Here is a 17,421-nt window from a genome sequence, read left to right as displayed (position 1 = left end):
AGAGAAAGTTAGTGGCAGAACTGGGCTCCGGATGTGGGTTTTCTGAATTCCCAGCACCACAGTTGCTCTTTGGAGGGTGTGGAGATCTGCCATTTTCATGCCAATGGAGGAGGATGGTCATTTACTGGTAGCCGGACCTCAGTAAATGATGAGTTGCTGACATCATGTGGCTTGTAGTGGGCTGGCAGCTGCTCTAGGAGGTGTAGCGCCTAGAGGGTGCGCTACACGTTTGCTGATGGAGGGAGAACACCTACCTAGTACTCACTATGCAAAGCTTGGGCGCTTTCCTGGAATGTTATATTGAATCTTTCAAAAGGCCCTAGGAGTTAGGTGCTTTTATTACCCCCATTTTTTTTTTCAACAAACAGGCTCAGAGAGGTTAAGTCACTGCCCAGGGCCAGAATGCCATGCTTGTTTGCATAGAGCCCAAGCTTTAGGCTGGAAGAAATGTGCCCCCGAGTTGGGCTTCTCAGCCTTTAACCTTCGTAGGGATCCCCAGCAGGGCTTGTAAAATGCACATCCTCCCTTAGCAGGTCTGAGCTGGGCGGCGGGGTGGGGCGGAGATTTTACATTTCTGACCAGCTCCCGGGTGAAGCCAACGCTGCTGGTCCGCAGCAGGCAGTCAGAGCTCACAATCGGAACCCGGGTGTCCCTGTAATCCTGAGAAAATTAAGCGACACTTGGGTGTACCCCCGGTCAAGAAAAATTTTTATTGCGCCCTGCATTTAGTCCAGTGGAGTTACTGCACGTCCATGCCTCAGGGGGGGGTGGGAGGAGGACTCTCCGAAACTCCAGGGTGGCAGCATTTCCGCCCCGGATTCAGGCCCAGAGGTCTTTCCCCGCGTCCCCCGGGCGCCAAGCGGCGCACATACTTCCCGGAGCTGAGCGCGCCTGGGCGCCCGCGCTTCGCCGCTTCCCGCGCCTTGCGGGCCCGCCTCCGGGGCGGGACGGGGCGGGTCCCGGCTCCGGAGCCCCCGCCCAGCTGACCCGGCCGCTCTCCCCTCGCTCGAGGCTGCCCGGGCGTGCAGGGCCCTGCCGCCGCCATGTCGGGCCCGTTCGAGCTCTCCGTGCAGGATCTCAACGACCTGCTCTCGGATGGCAGCGGCTGCTACAGCCTCCCGAGCCAGCCCTGCAACGAGGTCACCCCCAGGATCTACGTGGGCAACGCGTGAGTCGCCTCCCTCGGGCCCCGAGACGCCCCTCCAGCCCCTGCCCGGGGCGCCCCGCCCACCCGAGGGCTGGGGTGGGGGCGTTGGCGGGAGCGGGTGGGGGGAGCCGGGGCGGGGTCGCTCCTCCGGAAGCCGCGGCCGGGGCTGGGCGGGGGCTGGAGTCACCGCCCACCCTTCGTGCGTGGGGCGGAGGGGCTGGACCCCGCCCCATCCCAGCGCTGTCCTTCCCTTCCCTGGGTGGTGGAGAACCGGGGCCGCTCGGGCAGCCGGCGTCCGGCCCGAGGCCTCCACCCTCTAGGTGCTCGGCCTTGGGCGGTGTCGGGGCGACCAGGTTCACTTAACAGGTGGCCCTATGTCGCCCGACCGGTCTCCGGCCCGCGCGTCATGTGACAGCTGCCTGGTTCTGCAGTGAGGTCACCGCGGAATGTCTGCCTTCGCTGCCATGGCAACGGGGTGACGTCACAATTCGGGCGTGGAATTTTCCCGGCGAGGCAGGCTTAGATCGGAGAATTGACATATCCCAAACTTGGGGGTTCAGAGATCTGGGCTCACGTTTGCTCGCTCCTTCCCCTACCTTCCACTTAGAGTTTGATTTATCTAGAATTCTAGAACGACCCAATTTATGATAAAACCCTTGAGGACCCGAGCCATCACTTAGCAAAGGCTGCCGACCTTCTCGCCACCAGGAAATGCATTTATTATTTATCACTTAGGAGTTCTTACCAAATCGATTTTCTCATTTTCTCATAGTCAAACTACTAGTAAGAATTTCTCAGCAGCAGGAGATAACTAGTGATAGCCATTCTGAGAGGTGTTGAAATCTCAGCCAAAAGTAAAAAATAGATTGCCATGCCTGTGTAGCCTCCGGAGGGCACAGGAGGTTGGATTGGATTTTCATGAGACCCTGAGGCCCTAAGCTCCGTGGGCCCAGAGACCGCAAGTGTAACCCGGTTCTCTCCTTTTTCACAGGAAGAAATGATGGCCCAGAGCAGGTGAGGGCTTGTGAGGTTAGGGTCAATATCTTGTTCATGTCTGTATCCCAGGTCCTGGACTAGGACCTGATGCTTATTTTGCCAAGGACTGCCGCAAAAATGGGGGTCATCACGGAACTAGGGGGTCTAGAAGTCAGGTCCCAGCTTCATGGGGGCGAACCTCGTCCATCTATCACTCATTCACCATATGGAGCATCACTGGTGTCAGGTACTGAACAAGGTTCATTCACAGTGTGTGTGTGTTAATTGCTCAGTTGTGTCTGACTCAGCGCACCTATGGACTGTAGCGTGCCAGCCTCCTCTGTCCGTGTAATTTCCCAGGCAAGAATGCTGGAGTCAGTAGCCATGCCCTTCCCCAGGGGATCTTCCCAACCCAGGGATCGAACCTGGGTCTCCTGCATCGCAGGCAGATTCTTTACCATCTGAGCCACCAGACAAGCCATCATTCACAGTAGTGATGGTAAAGTTGTTAAATGTTGACTTAGTATTTGAGAAGGAAGATGAATGGCAGTGACTCTTCAAAGTTAGTTATTTTAGAGCCTTTTTAATGAGCAACTTTACAGTTGCGTGCAGTGTCCTGATAGCTAACAAAGGGTACCAGAATCTCATCCAGAGTCCTCAGTAATTGCCGAGTTCTGAGAATAAGCCCCTTTCCATCCACCCAAGCAGCAAGGGGCCTTGCACTCTTGGAAACCCTGCTCTCTTGGGCAGTTTGGCTCAGTCAGCTGTCACTACTTCCAAGGTGGAAACCAAAGATGTGACCATCTGGTGGTGGTCAAGGGTGGCACGTGCCAATGGCCACTGTAGAAAACACATCCCTTGCCTTTAAGCAAATCTGACCTTGACACAGGGGCATGGGGAGTGCTCCACCGGGAGGATTGACTGAGTACCTATTTCTCCCCTACCCCTTGCTGTCAGGAGTGCTTTAACAAAATCAGGGCCCCTGATCAGGGCTCACAGGGCAGAGTGAAACCTGGAGGAGCCCTGTTTTCTGCCTTGTGAGATTTGTGGTTGATGTGGGCATGAGAAGCAGAGTGAGGGGGAAGATAGAGCAGGCCTTGTGTCAGGAGAAAAGAGGCCTCCTCCCAGCCCTGCCATGCAGCAGCCCTTGCGAGCATATGCACGTCCTTCGTCTGTCCTGTCGGGCCAGAGCTGAAGCTCTGTCCTTCCTTCCTCCCAGGGCTGATGTGACAGGCAAACAAGATCACGCAGGAGAAGGCCTTGTGTAAAGTGTAAACTGCTGTTTGAATTGGGACGTTGTTGTGAGATGAAATAAAGCAGCCCTTTGACTATTCAGATCGAATGTTTTGTAACCTCCACTGGCTCCCCAAGTGCTTACTCACCCAGGAAAGCTTCAGAGACGTGGCTAGTGGACTATAGCAGGAAGGATTCCTCTAGGGGATGGAAGGGGGCTGCTGCACTCTGTAATCCAAGGAAGAAGGCTGCTGGGCTGTGCTGATTTCATTCTTCACTGATTCACCACATACTCCTTCAGTACCTACTGTGTGTGCCAGGTACCAGAGCACGCGCAGGGCATACGGACATGAGGCAGACACGGTTCCTCCATCAAGGAGCTCACAGGCTGGACATCTAAACAAATAAGCACGATCAAGCATTAGGATAGTGGCCGTGACCACGGTGTCAGGCTCTGTCTATAGAACAGCTCATTTAACGCTAACAACAGCCCCAGGAATAGGTACTGTTATCATCCTCATTTTACAGATAGGGAAACTGAGGCATAGAAAGGTTGAGTGACTTGTTCAAGCTTAGTAAGTGACAGGGCTGTCTGGAGTCTGGCTCCGTTTTTAGCCTCTTGGTGGTATCACCACCACAGGATCGAGAGCACAATGCTGGATGAAGGGGAGATCAGGAAATGCTGCCAAGGGAGGTGAGATATGAGAGGGTGCACCTTTATGAAGAAGGTGGAGAAGGGCATTCCAGGTAGCGGGAACAGTGTGGGCATGAAAGCACCCAGGCTATTTGCGGCAGGTAATTGGAGCTGGCTGGAGTGAGGGCAGAGGGTCATAAGCTGAGGCTGGAGAAGCCAGCAGGGGCCAGAGCACGGAAGGTTCCTTTCTGAGCCAAGAGTGTCTTCTCCATCTTCCTCCCCTGAGGGCTGCCAGGTAGTCAGTTGATCCTCCCCTGCTGCTGTTTCCTGTCCAGGTCTGTGGCTCAAGACATCCCCAAGCTGCAGAAGCTGGGCATTACCCATGTCTTGAATGCGGCTGAAGGCAGGTCCTTCATGCACGTCAACACCAATGCCAACTTCTACAAGGACTCCGGGATCACCTACCTGGGCATCAAGGCCAATGACACACAGGAGTTCAACCTCAGCGCCTACTTTGAAAAGGCGGCAGACTTCATCGACCAGGCTCTGGCTCAGAAGAATGGTAAGGGACCTGCCACCCAGGAAACAGTGGGAGGCAGCTTTTTTTAAAATCAATTTTTATTGGAGTAGGGTTGCTTTACTGGGAGGCAGGTTGAACTTGACTTTTTTAGAAAACAAGCACATGACAGGCCTCTTCTTGGAAAACCTGATGTTTTCTGGCTCTTGTGTGAATGGCCGAGAGCTTTGGGTCTCTCTCTGCTCACCTGGCTGCCTGTTAAGTGACCACACGTGACATAAGGTATGGCAGCCTCGGGACCCTTGTGTTTGCATTGACTTTGGCCGAGGGTTGATTGCCAGCCCTGCTCCCCTATTCAGGTAGCTGCAATAGTGAAGATTTATTATTTTCTGTGATAAAAAATCCCGAGGTGACCAGCTCCAGGGCTGGTTGATGGGTAGCTCTCTGGTGGCTTCAGGACTTTTCTGCCACCCTCAGTGTTGGGGACTCCCCTGATGGTCCCAAGATGGCTGTGGTAGATCTGGTTACCCCCTCCCAACAGGATAAAGTGCAGCGATAGATGAGGCCACCATCTCTTCCTCATGTTTCTCTTTGTTCTTCTTCTTCTTCTTCTTTTTTAATATTTACTACCTTATTTGTCCTCGCCAGGTCATAGTTACAGTATGTAGGATCTTCAGTCTTCTCTGTGGGCACGTGGGGTCTTTAGTTGCAACATGTGGGATCTTGTTCCCTGACCAGGGATAGAACCTGGACCCCGTGCTTTGGGAGCACAGAGTCCTAGCCACTGGACCACCAGGGATGCCCCTTCTCTTTTCTTAAGAACAAATAAAACAGCCCCTAGAAACCACCCAGTGGAGTCCCCCTCACCTCACTGGTGAGAGCTGGGTCACATGCATTACCTGGCTAGGGGAGGGGGGCAGCCCTGATTGGCTTAGGCTGGGTGTCAGCAAACTTTGGCCCAGTTTTTAAATGCTTCCTGCAGGTCCAAAATATAAAGCAGGACCAAAGCAGAACTGCTAGAATGCTGGCTGTCAGGTGAGGCATGCCAGAGAGAAATCCTAGAAGGCCAGAGGGCAGACAGCAGCTGAGCAGGCTGGGCTGCTTGCCCTTTCTGCTTTTAGCTTGATTCTGTCAGCGACTGCCTTTACCTTCCTGCCGCTTCCTCCAGCCCCTTTCTTCCCCACCCAAACCTGGCCAGGGGGAGCGACTCCCACTGAGGCATGATCAGCCCTGTCCCCCTGATTCTAGCCTGTCTCTGCTGCCCTGATACTACTTGTCCCAGCAGCTTCCCCACAGCAATGATTTCCAGTGGACAGAGTTTACTAGCCGCTGGTTATCACACAATTGGGGCCCAGGAGGGAGGTTTGATTGCCTGGGATATCTACAGTCTTTATCATCAGGCCCTCTGTGGTCCTCCCCAGCCTCGTATACATCACATGCCTCCTCTCCAGCTATACTGAGCTCTGCTGTAGACAAGGATGAGGGGCCCAGTTAAGGGGCTGGATTTTGCTCTCCCTGTATATCCATTGGTCATTCATTCAAGGAACTTAGAGCTCCCTGACGGTTTCCTCTTTCCATGCAACTGGGAACATACTCTGACTGTGTGTGACCTCCTGCCTTAGCCCATGTGGGTTGGGTCATTTGTCTGGAGGGATCTCTCTGCATCTTCCTGACCCATCTCTGGCAGACCCTGCCTTATGCTTGAGTCCTGGATGTAGTGTCCATTCATCCATGAAGCCTGCCTGCGGTCTGAGTCCACTGTGTCCATTGTCTGTCTCCCTAGCACCTGACATAGATCAGGCATGTAGCAGGTACACTGGAGTACTGAACCAGTGACAGGAGATAATTCCATGGGTTCTAATGCCCAGTGGAAATACTTATAGGATTGATTGGTCAAGTGAGCCAATAGAAATACACTGGCCTCCAACACTGTGCAGGGCTCAAGGGAGCTGGGGGCCCATCACTTTGGGGTGGGGGAATTGGCCAGGGACCCTCAGAGAAGGAAGCAGTCATTTCCAGCTGGGAAGATCAAGGGAGACTTCCTGGAGGAGGTAGTGTATGGGCGGGGCCTGGAAGGATGGACTTTGACCTCTCCCCTTGCTTAGTGGCTCTGAGTTCTGTGCATGCTGAGTATGTTCCAGGTTCTAAGTAATGAGGCAGCTGCTCTGCAGAGGGTCCCATTGCCAGGACGGGAGCAGGGAGAGCCCTACTCTGAATACTTTGGGTCCATTGGCCAGAGAGTGACTGGGCAGGGAAGTGGAGAACTCCCCATTTCTCCCCTGAGAGCATTGGGAAAAATAAGGTTATGTTTTGGGGGTAGGGTCATGGGAATAGAAGACTGTCTGACTCTGGGTCAGCAGGTTTCCTTCACAGTAATGCCCATGCAGAGGTGTTGGTGGGGAATCATTCACTCAGCTGATCAGCAAATATTTGTTGAACACTTAGTGTATGCTGGGAATTGTAGGGTATCCAGAATCAATACCCTATAGTCCTTGCCCTTAAGGAACTCACACTCTGGCAGAGGAGGGTTGGTCACACAGGGCTGGGCTGCTACAGAAGACAATGTACCAGGTGCCAGCAGAACACTCGTAGTGTTGGCTCACATTTATCTATTGAATGTTCATGTCTGCCAGGCGCTAGTCTGAGGCTTTTATTTATCTCTTCCCTGAATCTTCAGCCATCTTGGGCCATGGGTATATTAGCTCAGATGAGGAAAGTGAGGCACAGTATTCTTAGGTGGGTCATAGGGTGATAACCAGGGTATTGGCCCAGGTTCTCTAGGAAAACAGAACCAGTAAAATATATTATTATTTTAGGGGATTGGCTCATGTGATCATGGGGCTGGCAAATCTGAAATCTGTCGGGCAGGCTGGAAACTGAGGCAGGACTTCTGCAGACAGAATTCTTTCTTCTCCAGGAAACCTCAGTTTTTTGCTCTTAAACTGATTGGATGAGGTCCACCCACTTTATCAAGGGTGATCTCCTTTACTTAAAGTCAACTGATGGGAGGTGTTCATTACATCTACAAAATCTCTTGTAGACTAGTGTTTGACCAAGCAGTTGGGTGTCATAGACAAGCCAAGTTGACACATTTAACCATCACAACCAGCAAGTTAAAATTTAAACCCAGATTCCCATGACTTCAAGGATTGGGGTTCTCAGTCCTTATGCTGACAAAGGAAATAGTTGAGCTGGGGTCTTAAGGATGAATAGGAGTTTGCCAGGTTGCCAAGAGGGAGAGGGTGTTCCAGGTAGGAGGAACAACATGAGCAAAGGCACAGAGGTGAGCATGAATAGCCTGGAAAGGTGTCGGGGCTGCGGGCAGTTAGCCTGGTGAGTAACGTTTTGGTGGCTAGCCTACTCAACTAATGGTGACAGGTCACATTTATATTGGAGAAAGCTCCCTCCAGCTGTTGTGTAGGTTGGCGGAGGGTGAGGGTGGAGGGAAAGCTTAGTTTGGAGGTGAAGGGGCAGAGGTGAGAGATGATGAAGACCTGAACTGAGCGCTCTGTGTGAGGAGAGAGTAGGGATAAGAGAAGCCAAGGCTTCTTGCTCAAGGGGCCTCCCCACTTTGATAAAAGATTGGGGGAACCTTGTTGATGATGCTCTGGCCTCTCCTGACCGTCCCTTCCTTCCTTCGTCCAATGCTGGGGATACAACAGGGAGCAAAACAGACAGGCATCCCTACCCTCGAGGAGCTTACATTTTGGGGGAAGATGACAGTAAACAAGTGAAAAACATGTGTGGCCCCTGGGGAGGGGGCGACTCAAGCAGGGAGCAAGGGGATGACAGGGTATAGGGAGTGGGATTGTGGCTCTCTAAAGGTGGGCAGGAAAGACCTTCCTAGGACACTGGAGCAACACCTGGGAAAAGAGGTATTGCAGGCAGGCTCCAATCCATGGGGTCGTGAAGAGTCAGACAGGCCTGAGCAACTAAGACGTTCACTTTTTGCAGGCCAAGGTGCTGGCTGGCTGGATTGGAGGGAGGAGGGGAACGAGGAGATGATGTCAGGCAGGGGGAGGGGACGGATTTAATAGTCTCCCTGGTGGCTCATACCGTAAAGAAGCGGTCTGCAATGTACATTGGGTCTCTTACATTTGATCCCTGGTTCAGGAACATCCCTTGGAGGAGGGCATGGCAACCCACTCCACTATTCTTGCCTGGAGAATTCCATGGACAGAGGAGCCTGGCAGGCTGCAGTCCTTGGGGTCGCAAAGAGTGGAACACAGCTGAACAACTAACACATACATACATTGTTTTGACTCTGTGTTTGTATTTGACATTCACGGTCCTTCTATTTTGAAATGGTTTTGTTGAGGCATTAATTGACATTCCCTAAACTACACATAGTAGAGTTTGGTAAGTTTTGACATATGTATACATCTCTGAAGCCATAACTACACCCAAGATGGTGAGTTTATCCATCACCCCACAGATTTCCTTCACCTCCCTTTGTGACCTCTCCCTTCTGCTCCTCTCTCTCCTCCATTCCCAAGTAACCACTGATCTGCTTTCTATCACTAGACATTAGTGTACGTTTTGTAGAGTTTTGTGTAAATGGAGTTGCACAGCATGTGTGCTTTTTCGGTCTGGCCTCTTTCACTCAGCATAATTCTTTTGTTTCTTCCATGCTGTTGCCGTAGCAGGAATGCCTTTTTAATGCTGAGTAGTGTTCTGTTGGATGGACATTCCATAATTTGTTTATCCATTTACCTGTTGATGGACATTTGGGTGGTTTTCATATTTTGCTTTTGCTTGAAATAGAAAATTCATGTAGGTTAGTACCCATATCGCAGTGTGTAGATCAGTGCACTGCACACACCCGTGTTTTTGTTGTTCGGTTGCTAAGTTGTGTTTGGCTCTTTGCGACCCCATGGACAGCATGCCAGACTTTCCTTTCCTTCACTATCAGCCCCCGGATCAAGAAACTAAACCTGACCAGCACCCCAGAACCCCCACATGTTCCTCCCAGTGTTGCGTCTCCCACCTCCACACCACTATCCAAACTTCTAACCGCATAGTTCAGTTTTGCTGGCCCCTTTTTTTTTTTTCAGTTTTGTCTTGGCCACACCTCACAGCATATGGGATCTAGTCCCCTAACCAGGATTGAACCCATGCCCCCTGTAGTAGAAGCCCCATGTCCTAACCGCTGGACCACCAGGGGATTCCCCTGACTCTTCTACTCTGTGAGATCATGCACATCCTGTTTGTGTGTTTCATCCAATTTGTATCTGGGAAGTTGTAGACTGTTCAGACTTAGTATTCATCTACTTTTCTGTTGACCAGCCTCTGGGAGTTTCCAGTATGGGGCTATTGTGACTAGTGCTGCCTATGACATCCTGGTGGGATTCTTTTAGCAGACGTGTGTTTGCAGTCCTATCTGGCGTGAGTCTGGGATGGAATTGCCAGGCCCTGGGGGATGCACATGGTCAGCTTGAGTAGATCCCATCACATGGTTTCCTGAAGCCATGATCCCCTCCCCAATCACGGTAGCTCAGCTGGTAAAGAATCCACCTGCAATGCAGGAGACCCTGGTTCAATTCCTGGGTCGAGAAGATCTGTTGGAGAAGGGATAGGCTACCCACTGCAGTATTCTTGGTCCTCCCTGGTGGCTTAGCTGCCTGCAATGTGGGAGACCTGGGTTTAATCCCTGGGTTGGGAAGATCCCCTGGAGAAGGGAATGGCTACCCACTCCAGTGTTCTGGCCTGGAGAATTCCATGTATAGTCCATGGGGTCACAAAGAGTTGGACATGACTGAGTGTCTGTCACTCTCTTTTTCACTTTCCCCAGCCACAGATCAAAGTCCTAGCAAAGCGTCAGACATGACTGCGCAACTATCACTTCTCCTTTTCACTTTCCCCAGCCACAGATCAAAGTCCTAGCTATGCTCCACATCCCTGACAGTGCTTTGTGTGTTTCATCTTTATCTTTGCCATCTTAGCCATTCTGGTGGGCCCAGGATGGCCTGGCAGTGTAATTTGCATGTGCATGTCCTGGGAAGAGTTTTGACTAGAGTTGAGGTGTGGCGGGCCAGCCCCAGCTCATCACGTCCCCGTCTCTCACAGGCCGAGTGCTGGTCCACTGCCGTGAGGGTTACAGCCGCTCCCCAACCCTCGTCATCGCATACCTCATGATGCGTCAGAAGATGGATGTCAAGTCCGCCCTGAGCATCGTCAGGCAGAACCGTGAGATCGGCCCCAATGACGGCTTCCTGGCCCAGCTCTGCCAGCTCAATGACAGACTCGTCAAGGAGGGAAAATTGAAACTCTAGGGCGCCCCCACTGCCTCTTCTCTAGAGGTCAGACGGGGGTGGGGGTCCCTGGTTGTGATGTCACAGGCTGCCATGTTTAGGAAACACAGTGTACCCTGCTCCCAGCATCACCAGGCACTTGCCCACACGTCTGTCCCAACACGGCCCTGGGCCGCTTTTCCCCTGGGAAGCATATAAAGAAGCTTGCTGAGGAGGGCGTCCTGCTCCCTGGCGTGTCCTGTGCCTGCAGTTTATGACGTCCTCACCCTGAGGTGGGGGCCCAGAGGGGGAAGGCCTGCGACAGGCGTGCTTCTCCTGGACGACCCAGGGAAGAGGTCTGTGGAAGTGCAAGGCCTGAGATGCTCACAGGGGCCCCTCCTGACCTTCCCCACCCCCTACTCCGAGCCCCCACCCCTGGGCCCTTTCCTGAGTGGGACTCTGTAAAGGAACTATGCAAATGTGGGCCCCCTCCCCCCACTGTGTCTGTCTCCCCCGAATCCTCACAGCCGTCCACGCTCTGCTCACAGAGACACGTCATGAGGTCTGAAGTTGGCTGGGGTCAGTTGTCTGTGGGTGGAAATGCTCATCAAGTAACTGCATTTTGACGATTTCCTTAGGATTAAAGATATCGAAACAAAGAGGCCCTTGTGTGGGCAGACACATCCCCCTCCGTGAAGGACTCTCCTAGATCAATAGTTTGAAAAATGTGACTCCTTAGAAGGCTTGAGTTCAGAATCCGCCTTTTAGGGATACTCGGCTCTCAGTCCGTTGGTCCGTTAGAAGAGTAGTTCCTTAGGCAGGGTTTTATTTTTCTTTTTTAGAAAACAGGGTGTTGAAGTCCAGCCTATTTAAAAACCCCACCATTTGGAGAATTACAAGGGTTTTGTCCTAAATTATAGTGCTGGCGAGCCCAAGCCACTCGTGCTCACTGCTTTTTGTCTCAGTTGCTATTCCAAGAACAGGAGGAGGAAATTGGCCAATTATAGCTCGTGTGTTGTGTGTGTGTGTGAGAGCAACATAGCCAGTGGCTGGACAAACAGGGGGTTGAACGGGCCCAGGCTCACACCCTGCCCACTCACAGGTAGTTCTTACAGCTCTCTGCTGCCAGAAAAGGTCCTGGAGCCTTGGGAGCAAAAATGACTCAGCCAGGCAGAAAGGAAACATGACGGAACGTCCAAATGGCACCTTTATGGATGGTAGAGCAAAGAAACGAAAAGAAACAGCCCTTGCAAGGACTTTTTAGGATGATGTTGGAAGCCATGAACACTCACACTCACACGTGTGTACACATTTGTCAGAACAGAGGAGTTTTGGTTTGAACACAGTCTTGTTAGCACTTGGGATAATTGTCATCAGGGCAAGTGATGTGGTACCGTTGTCTTCAGGTTTCCTAATGGCAGAGAGGTGGTCCTCAGCTCTGCCCCCTGGCCCTTAGCACATAGATGTTTGCTAAAAGTTTGTGGAATTAAACTTTTTTTTTCTTTTCTTGAGTACCAAATATATGCAAGGCATTGCTCTGGTGGGTCTATCAAGCTCCCAGAAGCCTGACTTGGTGGTAGGATCCCTTGCAAGGATTTGCAAAGGAGTCTTACCTGAAATGAAATATCAGGGACTTTTGTTGAATATTTAAAATTCAGTTTTAAGTTTCAATTCAGGCAGTGGTTCTGACCATGTGGAGGTGGGAAATGTGCCTTTTCGAGAATTGACCAGAAGCTTCCAGCTAGGTGGAGGAGAGGCAGGTGTGCCTTGGGGCTTAACACCCAGGGGTAATGATCTCTAACTTGACAGAAGCAGCACCGCCCAGCCTGGCTGTCCCCTTTGCTGCTTGACTACAGCAGCCCCGAACAGACTAGAATCTGTCTTCTTTTTCAGATACCAGGCTGCCCCCATAGACCCACCCAAGTGAAATGGCCTTTTCCCCCACTGTGTCCCTCACAGAAGCCAGATAACTCTTCTACTTCATCTAACTTGATCCTCACAATAACCTTATTAACTTGGTGTGGGGCTCCTTCATGTATTGGTACCTTTAAGAAAGGGAACTGGGGTTCAGAGTGATTAGGGATGGGGTGCTCAGGGCTTCCCAGCTCAAAGGCAGAGCTGGGGTGGAACTTCAGGTTGACTGCTCTCTGAAGCTGAATTCTTCCTCTCCTACTACTCTCCTGCTCAAGAAATGAGCCCTCGGGAAGGTCTGGGTGCACTGTGCGTGCTGTTGACCCAGCCCCCATGCACGAGGCCAGTTAGTTTTGTAGCCAGAGGACAACAGTTCAAGCTGTGTCGCTGGCGGGGGGGGGGGGGGGGAGGGAGGGGCGGGGTGCGGGGGGGGGGCCTGCTGCAGGAAAAATAAGAAGTGTGGGTCCCCAATTGGGTTAGGACGTGTGGCTCTTCTCGGAATCACGTAGCATCCCTAAGTCAGAGCTTTCTGCTCCACTTCCGGAAGAGGCTCAGGAGCTGGGGCTGGGGTCCCTCTCCCACGCCCAGGCGGTGGTCCTCACACAGGACAGCCTCAGCTACACAGGACCTTTTGAAGGCCTCTTTGTGTGGGGACATGTTGTAGAAAAGGCCATGGGAAGAATTACTGCCGTCACTTAGGGGCTACTCTTCTGCTGATAACTTGGGATTTCTTCATAGTCTTTAGTCCCAGAAACCCTGTATTTCCTTCACGAGATGTGGCTCCTACTTCTTTGAGTAAAAACAAAATCAACTTCTGTTGTGTAAGAGCCAACACATGCTCATCTGGACAGCTTCCCCCTCTGCCACCGGGAAGTGATGGAATAGGAACTCAGGGTGCCTCTCTCCCCTCCTCTGACCTGGTCTCTTTCTTTGACTGGGAGACCCCCATCTAGACCAAATGAGAGCACCAAATGGTTTTCTTCTCAGTTCTGAAGCAGTACATCTTCCACAGGCTGGTCTGTTTCCCTGCCACTCCAAGTTAGCTGGAGAGCAGAAGTCACCATCTTTCAAGCAAGGGGACTAAACTTGAAGACCTCTAAGGTCCCTTTTGGCTCTGACACCATCGCGTTGTTACAAGAATCCCCATTGACTTGGACCACCACCTGGAAATTATAGGGTGTGTAACAACATGATGACCAGCAGGTGGCGCTGTGTTCCACTCATGGTGATGGATGCTTGGGAAAATGTTGGTGCCTTTTGTGTCACGATGTTAAGATGCTAATGTTTTAATCGAAATAAGCACTGATCTTAAAATATGAAGATGTTAGCTTTTCTCGCAGGAAATTTTCTGTCATAAAACTGGCATCAAGAATCACTGAAGAGCTGACAATGATGGCCCTTCCAAGTCAAGATTTTATCCTGATTGGAAAGAGAGGCCATCTCCGGTTGAGAGAACAGATTGGTTGGAAACTTAACTTACCTGCTGTCAGCTTTTAGGGTAATTTGATTGTGAAAGCATCAATTTTCTGGACAGAAAAGGGAAAGGTATTAAACTGGTTTTTAAAAAAATAAGTTTAATGTCTGTCATATCACAAATCAGTGTTAAAACACTAAAACTGTAACCACAATAAATGTCTTATATTATGAAGAAATGGTCTTTTTTGTCCTTCTTATCATAGTTGATTTTCTTTTATACTTTTATGCTTAGCTTTTATGTTTGTTTTTTCTAATGATCATCACTTAAAAATTCACCCTCCTGATCTAGTTATAGGTTCTGTGATGATTATATTCATGTACTAAATATTTATTGAACATCTCCCCAGTACCAGAAAATTCCTGGCTTAGGAATAATCTTTTTATTTAATTTTTAAGAATTCCAGCTTTATTACTGTGTAACTGATTGGAATATTCTTGATTGGAGTGGCCCATCACCGCCAATGAGGCAGGTAAGATTTATGTTCCTAAGAAAGGGGATAGGGGTGAGTCTCAGGGTCATCTCACATGAAGATGACGGCGTGGCATTTTAGGAGTTGAGTGATCCTGCAAACGGGCAGTCCCTAAACATCCCCTGACCCTGGATGTTTTATAAATTCCTCCATTAGCACTAACTATTTTATAAGAAGCATTGCTTTTTCTCCCCCTCTGAATAAAAAACTGAGAGAAAACTGGGTGACTTTCCTCTAGACAGACAGAGCCTGGGCAGAAAAAGAGCCTCTCTGGTCTCCAGCTCACCATCTACGGCAGGAGGCAATTAGACTAGCTCAGTATTATCAAACCTCTTTGGCAACCTAATCTTCATATTTTGATACAAAAGCACTGATATATAAAACGGGTAACATTTTTAAAGTGGAACTTAAACATTTTAATTTAAAAGGAAATATTGTATAGGAACAGTAATAAATTCAAATAATACAAAAAGGTTTAGTAAACCTTACCCCAAACCTTCAATATCTCTCCCTCAGAGGAAGCCAGTTCTAAGTATATCCTTTTAAAAAAGTGCCACACGTGTGTAAGCGCACATGTTTGGACACATGGGTGTATGTTGTTATTGTTTAGTAAACTAAGCTGTGTCTGACTCTTGCCACCCCATAGACTGCAGCCTGCCAGGCTCTTCTGCCCATGGGATTTCCCAGGCAAGCATACTGGAGTAGGTTGCCATTTCCTTCTCCAGGGAATCTTCCCATCCCAGGGACTGAACCCGAGTCTCCTGCATTGGCAGGCGGATTCTTCACCACTGAGCCACCAGGGAAGTTCATGTGTGTATGTAGATATCCTTTTCCCCATAAATGGAAAATGTTCTACACTTTGACTTTTTTTGCTAAACAATATATTGTACCCTCTGTTTCTTATATTCCCATTCATTTTACCAGCTACCTAGCATCCATTGTGTACAGACAAACTGTGACTTCTGTATCCTGTTATTTTAAAGGTCCAGTCTGCTTTAATGAGCACCAAATATAAAATGAGACTCATGAATGATAATCACAGTGTTTTATCTGCTTTGTATCCAGTTAATTTCTGTTGTCCGTTGGGGTGGAACAGTGTCAGGCACAGCCTGATACTCAGAACTAAGGAAGGATGTTCTGTGCTCCCTTGTGTAATTTCATGGGTGTGGAAATGTCCAAGCTAACTTAGATAGTCTCTGAGCTATGGCTTCCTGAATTGATGATCCCATTTATAAGAAGTTCAAATGCATGAAGCCTGCATTTTTTAAGTCTACATCAAAATGAGTTAATTTGCAGGCAATACCATGAGTGGGTCATCTCCAATTCATTCAAAGCAGATGCATACCACATTGTTATAATGTGTGTATTTATTATGTTTTTATTTATTTACTTAGGCTGGTCATGTGGCTTGTGGGATCTTAGTTCCCAAATCTGGGATTGAGCCTGAGCCCTTGGCAGTGAAAGCACCAATTCCTAACCACTGGACTACCAGAGAATTCCCTATTATATTTTTAACTAATTAAAATGTACATGATTTTTAAACCATGAATCATCTCTGCGGAACCTGAGGTTCTGGGGGATCTGGTTTGAAGGCCCATGAACCAGAGGACTGCATATAGCGCCTGGGGGGCCACCCTGAGGAGGAGGAGGAGGGCAGAAAGAAGGGAAGGAGTTGCTTCTAAGGGGATAGACGTTTCCGAACACAAAGGGTGACAGTCTTCTTTGATCAACTTTATTAGTCAGGCCCCGCTGAACTCTTCTTCAGCTAGGCCTTCCTTGTCTTTTAGACTTATACGGTCATCTCTGTATTATTTCATTTTAGCAAGAATCCTGCCAAGTCAGTTTAGCCTGAATTTCCCATCTTCCATATCTGGTCACCTTCAGTACCTGATCAGGTGTCTCACCCCCACCATCTCCAAGTGATGTCTGACCACCCCGGCCTGCCTTCAGCAAGAATCTCGTTAGGTTCCTTTCGCCAGAATCCTCCCTCACCCCTGATGTGTCCTCTTGGTAATTTTCCATTCACTGACCCCCCCACCCTGCTGTTTGGCTATAAATTCCCACTTTCCTTGTTATATTCAGAGTTGAGTCCAATCTGTCTTCCCCACTACACAACCCCATTGCAGTGGTCCCTGTACCTATTATGATGGTCCCCGCCTCCGTCTTTACCTTTCTTTCTGTTTTTTGGCTGTGCTAGGTCTTCGTTGCTGCGCATGGTCTTTCTCTAGTTGCAGCGAGTGGGGCCACTCTCTAGTTGCAGTGTGCGGGTTTCTCATTGCAGTGGCCTCTTGTTGTGTACGGGTTCTAGGTGCGCAGGCTTCAGCAGCTGAGGCACATGGGTTCAGTAGTTGTGGCACATGGGCTTAATTCCATGGGATTTTCCCAGACCAGGGATTGCACTGAGTCCCCTGTACTGGCACTCGGATTCTTAACCTCTGGACCATTAGGAAAGTCCCTTATTTATCATTTGAAAAAAAGGATTTACAGAGAGGGGCCTTCCTGCAGGCAAAAAGTGGAAGTTAGGTTCTGGGGATGACTCAGGGCCCCACCTTAAACAGCCTGGTCTGCCAGGCAGAAGGAAGTGGAGGTTTAGTCATGTTGGGCCTGGGGAGCCATTGGCCTGTTCTAAGCAGGAGGGCTCTTTAGTGCCATCCCTCAGGAGCAGCTGAACCAACAGATTTCCACCTGTCCTGAGACCCTGCCCTCTACAGAGAATGATTTCTCAACTGTGAATAAAGACAGGGTGATTTGGACTTCCCTCAGGGCAGACACTGTCTATAAAAAGAGATTGCCCTCCAAGTCCAGATCCTCCATTTTTACCACTGATC

General features: G+C 50.0%; 1 protein-coding gene across 3 annotated transcripts; it reads left to right on the top strand.

The window, feature by feature from the left end:
- On the top strand, window positions 961-14,299 carry DUSP3 (dual specificity phosphatase 3). Of its 3 annotated transcripts, XM_018065182.1 has the most exons (4): window positions 961-1,168; window positions 4,325-4,551; window positions 10,573-10,805; window positions 13,660-13,747. In XM_018065182.1, exons 1-3 carry the CDS (start codon window positions 1,044-1,046, stop codon window positions 10,776-10,778), a joined length of 558 nt encoding a protein of 185 aa, XP_017920671.1. In that variant the 5' UTR covers window positions 961-1,043; the 3' UTR covers window positions 10,779-10,805; window positions 13,660-13,747. The 3 variants fall into 3 exon arrangements, with proteins under 3 accessions (XP_017920671.1, XP_017920670.1, XP_017920673.1); XM_018065181.1 differs by having other exon boundaries at window positions 962-1,168; window positions 10,573-14,295; XM_018065184.1 differs by lacking the exon at window positions 10,573-10,805 and having other exon boundaries at window positions 966-1,168; window positions 13,660-14,299.

This window comes from Capra hircus, chromosome 19 (assembly GCF_001704415.2).
Source record: "Capra hircus breed San Clemente chromosome 19, ASM170441v1, whole genome shotgun sequence".
Taxonomy (NCBI): domain Eukaryota; kingdom Metazoa; phylum Chordata; class Mammalia; order Artiodactyla; family Bovidae; genus Capra; species Capra hircus.
The sequence above is the reverse complement of the archived record's forward strand: the minus strand, read 5'-3'. Positions and strand labels throughout refer to the sequence as shown.